Source organism: Mus pahari, chromosome 10 (assembly GCF_900095145.1).
Source record: "Mus pahari chromosome 10, PAHARI_EIJ_v1.1, whole genome shotgun sequence".
Lineage (NCBI taxonomy): Eukaryota > Metazoa > Chordata > Mammalia > Rodentia > Muridae > Mus > Mus pahari.
In genome coordinates, this window is record NC_034599.1 from 2,770,647 (window position 1) to 2,783,554 (window position 12,908).

The 12,908-nt window shown below is 39.9% G+C and overlaps 1 protein-coding gene across 2 annotated transcripts in view; it reads left to right on the forward strand.

Annotated features, from left to right (window-relative positions):
* Pdgfd (platelet derived growth factor D) overlaps positions 1-12,908 on the forward strand; it is a 214,468-nt gene that overhangs the window by 179,312 nt on the left and 22,248 nt on the right. For both annotated transcript variants that reach the window (XM_021207208.2, XM_021207209.2), the window contains exons 4-5: positions 2,959-3,021; positions 7,550-7,748. In XM_021207208.2, coding sequence (XP_021062867.1) covers positions 2,959-3,021; positions 7,550-7,748 — 262 coding nt within the window. The remainder of the gene's footprint in view (positions 1-2,958; positions 3,022-7,549; positions 7,749-12,908) is intronic.

A 12,908-nucleotide genomic window follows, 5' to 3' on the forward strand; every position in this document is an offset into this window, starting at 1 on the left:
AGGGGAGGGGAGGGGAGGGGAAGGGAGGGGAGGGGGAGAGAAACTAGAATCATGGAATTTATTAAGTATTGCCTCTGGAAGTGACATCCCAGACCCAAATGTACAGTCTGCTTTTCTGCTGTTGTGTTAGCTGCAACTGGGGACTACCCCACACACAAACATTCTGTGAGACAGCTGTGGTGACAAGAGTGAACACTTCATAGCTTCTACTTATGACTATAGCTTCACCCAAAGGTGTTTACATCTCAGAGCTTGTCATGTGTCTCCTGACATTGGGTTATATATAAGCTACTTGTTATTTATCAATTGTTAACAATGAGAAAATTGGGCTGAAAATTTCTAAACCTCTTTGTAGTCCTGAGAGCCTTTCTGGATTTCACATCGTTCATCTTGATTTTGGTATCAACTTTGTGAGGATGATTCCCAGATCTGTGTCTCACGTTCAAGTCTGTCTCATAAGATCCCATTGTCTACAGGAAAACATCCTCTGACTATTTTAACATGTGTGTCGTGTAAGTCCCTCAAATATACCACATTCAGCACACAACTCATTAACCTTCTGTAGGAACTAACCTTCTACTTACCATGCAAGATTCCAATCAAAAAGTCTTTTCGACATGGAAATGCTTTCCTTCCATCTCAGGAACAGTTTCTGACTCCATGTTATAGTAGCCGAGTGACATCAGAGAACTCTGATGAGTTAATGATCCTTGAGGGGTCAGTTGCAGTCTTATTCACTTTTGGCTCAACCTCACTTTAGAGACTACACTCTAACATATTAGGTGATTAACAAATGTTACATGAACAGCTGAAATGAAAACTGTATGATCTGCAAAAAGCTCTTGGGATTATCTTACTGGTACTGTGGCTTAGCTTTGGCTTGAGTGTGAGCTCAGGGGCTCACCTGTTGAGCGGCTTGTTTTCTGGGGGCAATATTAAGGCCATCTGGGTATTAATTAATGTAGTCCTTCAGTTTCTGCACTTCCTATCTCAACATGTGATCTCTGCCATCCACATGGGCTGTCACTGTGATGTGTTTGCCTTAGGCTTTTGCCAGAGGGCTAATGTACAGGGCTGCCCAATTTGGGACTTTCCAGTATCCAAAACTTTGTGCTAAGAAACACTTGTTTCTTTGTTAAGGACTCAGTTTTGGGGCAGTGGTTCCAGTAATGAAAACTTAATTGTCCCGCGCCAACCGTCTCGCCAGCAAGAACGACGCAGCACACAAACAGGATCCTTCTGTAGCAAAGCTTTTATACTCTTGAGAGGGAGAGCACAAGCTTCCAAAAAACGGAGACCCCGAGCAACAGAACTGCCTCCCTTATATAGGAGCTCTACTCCGCCTCGGACGTGGCGCTGATGGATTGGCACAGGTCGAATCATACGATGTGATGTCAGAGGCGAGCACTCCGNNCCTTAGGGTGTGGCCTGGCTTACGCATGCGCAACATAGTATCNCNCCCAGCAACGGCTGTAACGGCTATGTGAGGCCGGCTATGTGAGGTGGCGCTCCACACTTAATCACATACCTGGGGTGTTCTCCCACAAGCTGTAGTCTTTCCACCAGCACTACCTGCTAGTCTGCTTCCAAGAGGCTCCTGTAAGGCCCAGTCTTCATGTGTTTTGGATGTATCATTCTACAGTTGGTCCTTTGTGATCCCTATATGTACTGAACACATATTTGTTGTTGATTTCTCTTTATTCACTGTTGTTGCTTTAGAATAATGGTCAATAGTCAGTTGCTTTCTCCTACCTCATGTGTGATTCAGCTCTCTGTAGTTGAACAGCTGAAATTGCCTTCAGAGCCAATATTTATACGTAAACTAATGTCATCATTACCAATCAAAAGATGCACTTTCAGACCCTCATGTTGCAAATGAAATTAGGCCTAATTCTTAGCTCTCATTCAGTAAACATACTGAGACAAATAAGCTTTCAGACTTGAGTCACTGAATGTGTCTTAGTATCATCACAAGACACCTCAAACTCAACACAGACTGAAAGAAATTATCTGGATGATATATTTTAGCAGACACAAGAAACTTCCTGTGCCATGTAGAAATAGCAGAATCAGCTCTCCTTCCCATTGTGCATGCATGCATGTGTGTGTGTGTGTGTGTGTGTGTGTATGTGTGTGTGTGTGTATGTGTGTGTGTGTGTGTGTGTGTGTGTGTGTGTCTGTATGTGTCTTTATGTGTCTATTGTTTAATTTACTGGTGTGTATTAGTTAATGTGAAAGTATCATGTAAAAAAAAGATCCTTTTGCCTTTGAGAATAATTCTTTCTGTGAGGGCAGTGGCTGTCACAAATCCTTTGGTCTTGTCAGAGATAACTCTCTTAGGCCAGCTCTGTACTGTCTGTCCCCCAGTCATGGTCTTACCCTTGCCTTTCTTCCAAACATCTGTTAATGGAATCTGGGACAGCCTTCTGAGGTTAATCTTTGGTGTTGAGCACTGGCTCAGCAGGCAGTGTTGAGCTTGATTTAGAACCTAGTTTAAACCAAACATATCAATAATGACAATGATTATTCTTTCTCTATATTAAGCACTTATTAAATGCCAGTTATAATTGCATAATTACTACATTCAATTCATGAAACAGCTCTGCAGTTTAAACAGCCCAGCCCATTACAGATGAAGAACAGAAGGATTAGAGGCTGAGGAGGTCACTGGAGGTCACACACCAATAGATACCAAGTTAAATTTGAACTTCTGTCTTTACCATTTTCTCTTTCACTCATATTTACAAGATAATATTAACACAGTTGTTCATGTTTATAGTAAAAGGGTTTCTTGTTTACAGATAACTCATAGCAATGGTGACTTGTTAGCTGAGAATGTAGCCCTGTTCCTGTGGTCATGTATTTAGAAGAAGATGAAGAAGGCTGAGATGCTGCCACATGGGCACAGTGAATTGAACAGAGTGGTGACTGACTCGTTGATGTGTCTTTACTTTCCAGGAAGATTTCCAACCTGAAGCAGCCTCAGAGACCAACTGGGAATCAGTCACAAGCTCTTTTTCTGTGAGTAATTTATTATTCTGTTGCCAGTGAACAAAACTGCTGGACAAGCCCGGGTCAGCCTCAGAGGAACCGCAACTGCATTAAGAACCCAGGCTTGACTGCAAGCCAAATCGCAGGCAGTTTGAGTTCCTCCATTTTTTTTTTTTTTTCAGGAACACCCCTGGTTGGCTCCTCTTTAACATTTGCAATTTCAAGGGTATTTCCAGTCCGAGAAAATCTCTCTGTTTACAGTATGATGACTAAAGTGAAAATCAGCCATGCACAGGGTTCTGATTAGCACAGAGTACATCTTACCCTGCAACTGTAAAATGGTTCATGGCTCATTTTATTTCCTCCAAATTTAGTCATTTCTCAGGATCCTATTACCTCATCTGCTTTGCATGCAAAGCACAGATCTTTCCTTCACCAGTCCTGCATGTAGAACTTATGAAGTAATAAAACATAAGATAATAGTGTCAAGTTCTCCTTAGCCAGGTTCAAGTGTGGTGATCGAGTGTCTGTGGTTCTAACATGGGGCCATGGAGCTGAATCAGTGTTACTGTTTTTAAGCTAATGAAGTTTCTTTTCTCTTTCTGAGGTAATGTTTTAAATTCCTTTTATGGCAGGTTTCAGCAAACATGGAGTCTTTGCCTCTTGAGATCCCCCATGGTGGCTGATCAGTTTATATTCACACCTTCTGCCCCAAGGAATCATGGATTCCTTCAGGGATCATGAAGAAGAGGAAGTAAAAAGGATTGTGAGGGCCAGAGGTAGTTGACATCTGCAGAAAAACAGTATATTCCAGACATGAGGAGTTAATTATAAACATGAACTTACAGCATCTGTGATTATACACAGATGACCTGCATAAGATCAAGGTACATGGACTTGACATAATTATGCTCATGAAGTCTCTCGCTAGCTGAGGAGCAATTGGTGGCTTCTGGAGAATGAGGAGTCAGTTCCCTTCAGGGACAAGGCCCCCAAGGTATACCCATAGAGTGGGTTGTTTTACACCTGAGCCTAAACGTGCAGCACTAAGAGTATTTCATTTTGGTTTTTGCTTTTTTAAGAGCCCATGAAAATGGGAGGAAAAATGTTGGGGAAATAGGAATAGAAGAAGAAAGGTGATGGCAAGAGATAGAAAGATAAATTAACATTCTGATTTATCTTTATAAATATATAAGTGAATCTTAATGAGAATACACTATATATATATATATATATATGAAATTATCAAAAAACTAAAACAAAGAAAATATTACATTAGAGGAGTACATAGAAAATGAGTACTGAGGATTGATGATGTTAGCTGTGCTTCACATGTCTGCTGCTTAGCTCGTGTAGGCAAGCTCTGTCAAATGGAAAAGATCAAGATGAGGCAGGCAACACTGAGACGTTCCACCTGCTCAGGAGAAGGGCAGGGCAGGTATCTGCCTGTGGCTATTGACACAGTGTACACAAGGGCTGAAGGACACTTTAGCTTTTCCAGCTTACTCATGGTGATTCAGGGTGGTCTGATTATTCCTGCTCTAAGTATAGAGCCAAACAGTTTACATGGACTTGACCTAATTATGCCTCAGCCAGGCTTTTAAACAAGAGGAGGATTTGTTTATTCCTTTGGAACATTTGGGAAAGGTCATCCCTGGTCCATATATATCTGTGGATTGAGTTCCAGGGCTTTACCTGTATTGGACAACCATGTGAATCAAGTAATCTGTTGTTTCTATTAGTTTTCATTAGCACACAGAGAGGATGTGTTTCAGTGATGTATACTGTATACATGTTGTGTGCTTTGCTTGTATTTGCCTTCACGGCTCTCTTACACCCTTCCCCTTTGTTGTCCCTTCCTGTTTTAAAACTGCTTTTGTTTGTAAGATGTTCAGAGTAGTGTGAAGGATCACTAGACAACTGTCAAGTTCTATGTCCATCGTATTTTGTTTTACTCAAAGTAGTTTCTAGGTTATTTTGTATGCAGTAGGCATGTTTTGTGTTAATTTTAATTCAATTAAAATTTGACTTTAACATTTTAATTTAATTGCATAAATATACAACAAAAGTCCAATGCAACCAAATACATGCCATAGCTGAAGGAGGTATACATACATGACTCTCGTTCAGAAAATTTTAAAATACCTACTTCAAAAGCAAATTTTCTTGTAGGCTTATTAGCTCACTTAATGACATATAAGTGTGCCCTTATCTATCTTCCTGTGTCTGCCAACTACCCTAAATGGAACCTGGAAAACAACCATGAATCTTACACAGAGGGTCAGGTTTCAATTTTATCTGTGGTTTGAATTTGCCCTCCAGTTTAGTGTTAGAGGAGATTGTATCTCTCCACCTCACCCTACCTCCATTCCAGGGACTGAGACCCTTAAGAGCTTGATCTTGTAGTAATGTCTGGGTATGTCTGGTACTCCAGGCATTGTTGAGAGCTCTCTGAGAATACTTTTTGTAGCCTCTTTTCCAGAACGATAGCAAGAAGCTTTACTTGTGTGTGGATGGCTTGGTTACTGTTCTCACTTTTATTTCAAAGTTTTTAAATGCTGCCAGCCTCATGACTTCTGTCAACTCGTTTTGATTTGGAGGCTGTCAGATCCACATTGTGATATCAAGTTAATTATAGAGTGAATATTCACACAGGCTCAGTGGAGACTTGTAATTACAGTACTGACTTATAGGAGTCATGTTCATGATATATAAATATTAAGATAGATCCACCAATGTTCAGCCCCCCCCCTCTCGAACACACACACACACACACACACACACACACAAACAGAGAGATACATGGAAGGAACAAGAGCTAGACAGTTCAGTACTTAAGAGCAATTGCTGCTCTTGCAGAGGGCCCAAGTTTACTTCCCTGTACCCCTTGTGATGGTTTACAATCATCCAGTTCCAGGAAACTTGACACCATCTTCGATGTCTGTAGACTCAAGGTGTGTATGTTGTACACATACATGCCCGCATACATGCAAACACTCATATTCATAATAAATAAATGTAAAAGACTTAATTTTTTTTAAAAAGATCTGAACAATTTAGCATGCCAGCACCTGAATGGAGTTGTATTGTCATCAACGAGGTGAGTGCAGAGTGTGTCTTTAAGCCCAGAATATTAAAAAGTCCCTCTTTTTGTCATGCTTGACAAAGGCCAAGAGACCAGATAAACAATTGTTTGTATACACCTGTGTGGTCTCAAGCACAGGTGATGAACTCACCATGCTGGGGAGAGAATGAGGATGTGTGCTTATTTTGACAGTGCTAACTAAAAGTGAACAAAGTCATCGATCTGTCTTCCATCCCCACCACACTCACCAATTCCCACATTCCTTTCCCATTGTGCTAGAAAGCATAAATGAAACTGAGTCCATGTCACACCAATGCTAGATGATTTTATTGGACTCAATAATGTCACCAAGTCGGGTGAGGCATGGTGGAGTCATCCACAGACATACGAACAGTAATTGTAGACAAGGGAACAACAGCAGGAAAGAGAGAGCACTTATTTGCCATTGGGAGCTCTGCAGCATGTATTATTTCTACAATACTGCATATAAAACTGCAGTTAAGGTTTAGAAAGGCAAGTCTTCATTAATTTCCACTTTCCTTTAGTGAAAGAAAATATATACCCAAGGGGAGATCATATTTGTTTCATCGTGTCTTTAAGAATGTTTAGATGATCATTTGAGGCTATGTTCTCTCTATTTCCCTGTTAATGGGTCATGAATTTTCACAGAGTTGTTTGACTCATGACTCATTTACCTCAAGATTGTACAAAGGTTAGTGGAGTAAGTGCTTAGGCATTTTACGTAAGAATGTTTTCTTTGCATGGCAAAATTCATAATCCTTTCCTGGTCTTTCTATGGTACTGTGGTCCTCATTTCAACAATATTCCAAGGCTCTTAATGACAAGTGGGATCACTGCTAAGTTGTAGCAGTATTTTTCTTTTTCTTTTTAATATGCTTCCTGTGTGAACCTTGCATTCTTAAGTTAAGAGAGCCCATTTCTGGACTAAGTATCCTTGTTGTCAGCAAATAAGTTGTCAGGCTAAGTGCCAGATTTTATCAGTATATCTGCAGAGCTTCACCTCACGCAACATCTGCAATGGGAGTAATATGGAAGGGGGACAGAGAAACCTAGCATGGGAGAATATATTATATCATCAGAAATTACTTGAGAGATCAGAATTGTAATTCTCACTAATATTAGTTGATACATGAAAGATTTGGGACAAGGAACCAAGTAATCAGATATCAATTTTAATATTCCTACTTAGACTATATCTTTTGATATTGTCAAACCTAAGGTAAACTGAAAGTTACAGGGTCTTGTTGGCTTTGACTTTCATAAAAACATATTCTATGCTGTGCATTAAAGTTATACATTCTGTTTAATAATATGACAATTCAGTGCCAGACTGCCATGGCATGACATCTCGATGATAATGCCTGTCTGTGTTCCTTGTATATGGTTGTGTGATTGTTATATTTCACAGCAATGGACCCTTTGAAAGTACACTGAGATGTATGTCACTCTTAGGGGGTGTCCTATCACTCTCCATCAATAACGGACCCCACTCTCACTGCTGATGCCCTGGACAAAACTATCGCAGAGTTCGATACTGTGGAAGATCTACTTAAGCACTTCAATCCAGTGTCTTGGCAAGATGATCTGGAGAATTTGTATCTGGACACCCCTCATTATAGAGGCAGGTCATACCATGACCGGAAGTCCAAAGGTAAGAAACAGAGTCTTGAATGCTCTTCATCATTAAGTAAGGGTGTTTACAGAAAGAACAAGTATCTATGCTATAATCTCCTTAATTCATTCATGTCTTCTATGTACCGGACAAAACACACATCTGTATGTCACTTTCAAATGAAGTTGTCTGTTTTGATCAAACTGTTCTTTGTATATGACTATAAACAATATACTATAATTTAGAGACCTTTTAAAAAGTATCTGTGGCCTAGAAAAATGGCTCAGTTGTTAAAAGCTTGCTCCTCAAGCCTTTGGACCTAAGTATAGATAGTGACCATCAAGGTGAAAAGCCAGACATGATAGCACACATGTGCAGTCCCAGTGCTGGGGAATCGTAAACCAGAGGACTTCTGGTCAGCCTGTATGGCCAATTCAGTGATCCCCAATAGTGGTAAGAAACTCCACGTAAAAACAATTTAAATTTAAAAAATGATACAGAAAGTAATTGAGGAAGATAGATATCTGACATCAATCTCTGACCTCCATGTGCACACTCATGTCAGTGTACACTGACACATGCACAAAAGCACCCATACATAACACACAACAGAAATCAAAAGTACTATATCTAGGCTAGGTGCCCATTCCTTACCAGGTAAATCCTGATTTTATAGTGGAAGAAACCAAAGTTAGCAACTGTGTATGGATCACATGCCAGAGACTGCATGGCTAGGCGACACGCAGACAAACTGAACTTTCTGGGGTTTGGTTCATACTAGTTTTGTCCATGTGATCAATTGCTGGGCTTTTCTGGAAGCTATTAGTGTTGACTTTGTGCAGGACTGCCAGTGTTGGGGCCAGAGAGCTACTGTGAATAGCCAGGACTCCGTGGGCCAGTTCATTTCTATACATTCAGTTCTGGCTTGCTTCAACATACACTTCATGTTGAACATATCCTCCTACCCAACCTCCCCTTCTAGTACCTATGTCACCAACTTTTCCTCTGACCATTGCTTCAACTGTCATATTTTCTGTTTATATGAGATCTATATGAGATCAAGAAGCCAGAAATGAAGAACAAATATGGAATTTGTATTGTGAAATTTGCTTAAGTTAATATAATTATCTGCAGTCACACTCATTTTCTGCAAGTGACAATGTTCATTCTTACCATATCTACTAAGAATTAGGTGACTGGGCGACTGGCAGGCTTAGGAGGTAAGTGTCACAAAAGAGGAAAAAATCACAAGATCGGAAGAAAACATATCTGAGTACATTTTGTTGCGAATTTAGGGAGAAATAATGAAAAGACAAGGGAAAGGAATATTTAGATAAACATTTAAGTAAAAATAGTAATTCTAAAACTTTGAAAATCAGTAATATGGTATATTTATCATGTGGCTGGTGTACATAATCTTAGAGAAAGAATGTGTGTAACTCCAGTACAAAAAAAATAACATACTCAAACTCCTGCTCTGTCCTTGCTTGATTTACTCAGATTTATTACTAGGTTTTGCTAACAAGTCTCATAGTGTTTCTGTTGCATAGCTCTGAAGGTATTCAGCCTAGACATGGCCTGTTTCTTACTGTGTAATCGCAAGGGTGTTTCCAGGCTCTGAGCCCAGCCTGTTCCCACACAACCCACGACAATACTGAACCTGAATAGCTAATTACTAAACTTCTGTCAGTGCTTTCTGCTCCTGGCTTTACTTATTTGGCACTCATAATGAAGCAGGGATGAAAGAGGTGCAGTGTTACCTTGATACACCATGTGCAGATCCGTGTAACTGAAAAGGAGCCTCCTCAGGGCTCATTTTCAAAGATGACATTGGTTTTATTTAAGACATTGCTATATTTAGGCGTCCAGTAGGTCAACCTGAAGAGAGAAAGAATAGACCTAGCAGAAAACATTTGACACCTGATATCAGACACGGAATCAAAGGCAACCAACTTTGCCCAAAAGTGTCTCAGGACCGGTAGCTTCTGCAAGGCCTTACTTCCTGGAGCATCTTCCCTGGAAACACTAAGTCAGGAGATTCAGATTTAAATCAGAAGCATGTGCAGTTCTGTGATTTTTTTTTTTCTTAAATTGCTAACCTTTCTGTGTCTTTGCTTTCTATAGGTAAAGTGTATATCCCTGCTTGTGAAGGCTATTCAGGCAGCTCTCTAGAGCCCTCACTACATGGCATGTGTTCAAGAATGTTTAACTAGCTCTAGCCAACTGCTGGTTCTGAAAAACATGTTCACTTCCATGATGAATCTATCTTGTGTCTCACTTGGTCCCAGATTTTCGAGTTAGGAGTAATTGAGACACGTAACAGCAAACACAAGGAAAACTTTCTTTAAGGGAATAAGCAATTCTGGAACCTTGCATGGATGCTACTTTAGCTGAATCAATAATTTTATGGGGTGCATTATAAAATGCAGCTGCATAACCGCACCCCAGACATGTTGACTCAGATTCTTCGAGGACAGAGGCTGCAGCACTGACATTATTTATTGATGCTTTGGGGTGTCCTCAAAGCCACCATGAAGAGCGCATTCCCCTCATATGTATAATATGCATTTTATGTTTCGATATTTAATTTTTGAAGTGCTGAGGATTAAACTAAGGGCTATGGACACACTTATCAAGTGTTCTAACTAAGGGCTATGGACACACTTAGCAAGTGTTCTGCCCTTGAGTTCTCTTCTCCCCTTCAGCACAATGTATTTTAAAAATCTTTAAAAATCTACTCCATAGACAGAGTGTCAGTGTGTAAAGAATGTCTTTGGTTACAGAAAAAAAAACTAACCTTGCCAGAGCACAGGAGACAGGGTTCTACTTGATGTTTGTGACAAAGTAAGCAGTATTTTTCTTTTCCCTGTTGTTTCTGGTTTCATTTCCTAGTCTTGTGTATAAAACAGCCCAAAGGCAGAGAGACTCATACCTTTCATTTAACCCTGCCAAGTTACTGCTGCCTCATACCGCATAAATCTGCTGGTCTAATTGTTTGTCATCCCACTGAGGCTGAACCCCCTGCTTGGATCACAGAGAAAATGAAGTTGGGTTTGATATTCCAGCTGGTACTTTCTGCCTTTAGAACTTTTAAATAGAAACCTGGGGCTGTGTTCTAGAGACTGAGGAGGGGAACCATGAATTAGGAATAAACACAGAAAAGGAGACCCCTTCCTTTGAGATAAAACCCAAATATTCTCCCAATGGTACTGTAAAATATTACTAATATTGTGCAGGAAAAGAACTAGAATTTCTTTTTGTTTCAAGATAGCAGTGGTTATGCCTGGTTCTTGTCAATGCTGGGCAAACACTCCTCGTTTTGAGGCAGGACCTCATGGAATTCCCCTGGGTAGCCTTATTGTCCTTATCATCACTTCACAGCCAAGGAAAGCAATGACACAACAGTCCTCCTGTCTCAGCACCTCTGAACCTGGCATACAGGAGTGTGCAATCAGCCTCAGTAATTTTCATTTAATGATTCATCTAGCAGCTTTTCTTCTGGTTTTCACAGGGATCAGAAAGTGATATTTTTCACGGTTTTAAGGAGGACAAATCTAGAAAACTAGAATATGCATAGAGAAAACATATAATATAGTAAAGTGTAACAAAGAAGCTTCAGAAACAAAAACTCACATAGTAGTCAAACAGAACCTCTTATAAGCATCACCTGTCAATAAAAAGGCCAAAGGCCATTACCAGAGATAGGAAATAGGAGGTGGGACATTGGCAGGAAGAGAGAGGATTCTGGGAAATAGGAATAAAAGGGAGATTTGCCTGGGAACTGGTGGTGTGGGGAAGGACAAAATAAAGCAACAGATAACTGATCTCAGGATACCATAAAGAGAGATACTGAGAGAGATTCCATAGAAATCCTGGGGTGAGATTATTAAAGAAGACTCAAAAGAATAAATGGGCCAGTACTGAAGGAGAGGTAACTAACCATATAAAAGAAATAGAATACTTCGAATGGGTTAAATAAGTTATGAGTTAGCGAAAGAATGAGCCAGTGCTTATGGTTTACACATCTATTAGTGAATAATTAGTCTCACAGTTTTCATTCCGCGAGCAGGGAATTTGTTTTTGTTTCTGTTTTACAAGAACACACCCTGGTGTGTGTGTGTGTGTATGTGTGTTTTGTGATTATGTTTATGTTTATGTGTGAAATTACAGTTTCTGTAGGCCAAGCCAACCTAACACTTACAATCTGCTCAGCCCTTTCAGCTTTGGGATCACAGTTGTGCACCACTATACCTGGAACAAAAACAGTTTATATTGAGAAATCCAATGTTATTATTTACTTCTGCTTTCTCTGCTGGGAGGGAGAGTGGATGAAACTGAGCTGTTCTTGTTCACAAAAGAGCTTGAAATGAGTGAGAGGAGATCTGGGACAGATAACTACGTTTGAGCCTATAGTTCCATAGAGAAAGCCTACTTTCCACCTCCCACATGGATAAGCTCAAGCTCTGGCTGTACTGCTTGTGGACAGTGGAGAATATAAGTTAGTAGATGCAACTTTCAGTTTCTCAGGAGTAATATAAGAGGGGTAGCAGGTAGAATTGAAATCTGTAGGCAACTATAGCTCCAAAACCCCAAATTTTAATCAATAATATCAATCCTGTACTTCCGTTACAGATACACAAAAGTTAAAGAAAAAAAGGTTTCCTTTACTTTTTCTAATAGCTATGAGGAAAGCTAAATAAGGGAAATTATATGGATGTTCTTGCTAGCAGCTGCCTAATGGCACTGAGGTCAGTGCAAGGCCACTGTGGCTTAAGTAGAACTAAACTATGAGTCACTTAAATGAAAAACCTATGAACTTAGGTGCTGTGTGTATTTCTTTAGGCTCATAAAATATAATTAGACATTTCTACATTAAGAAGTAGTCAGCCCTAGGTTATGCTAAACTGGATGCTAAGTAAGAGGAGATTTGTGGAAATTAACAACAAAAAATGAGACCTAGCTCCTTGTTTCTTGAAGGACAACTTGTTTTTTTTTTTCAGAATGACAACATGTTGTCATAGTAACACCCAACACACAGTGGCAAAGGAGAAAGACTGTTCACAGAGTAAGTGCTGTGATGAATTTTTTTTTAAAAAAAAAGGGCTGTGGTTATGTGGTTACAGCTCAGTGGTAAGCACATTTGCCTAAACTGTGCATGGACCTGGGTTTAGTCTCTAGCAACACACACACTCACACACA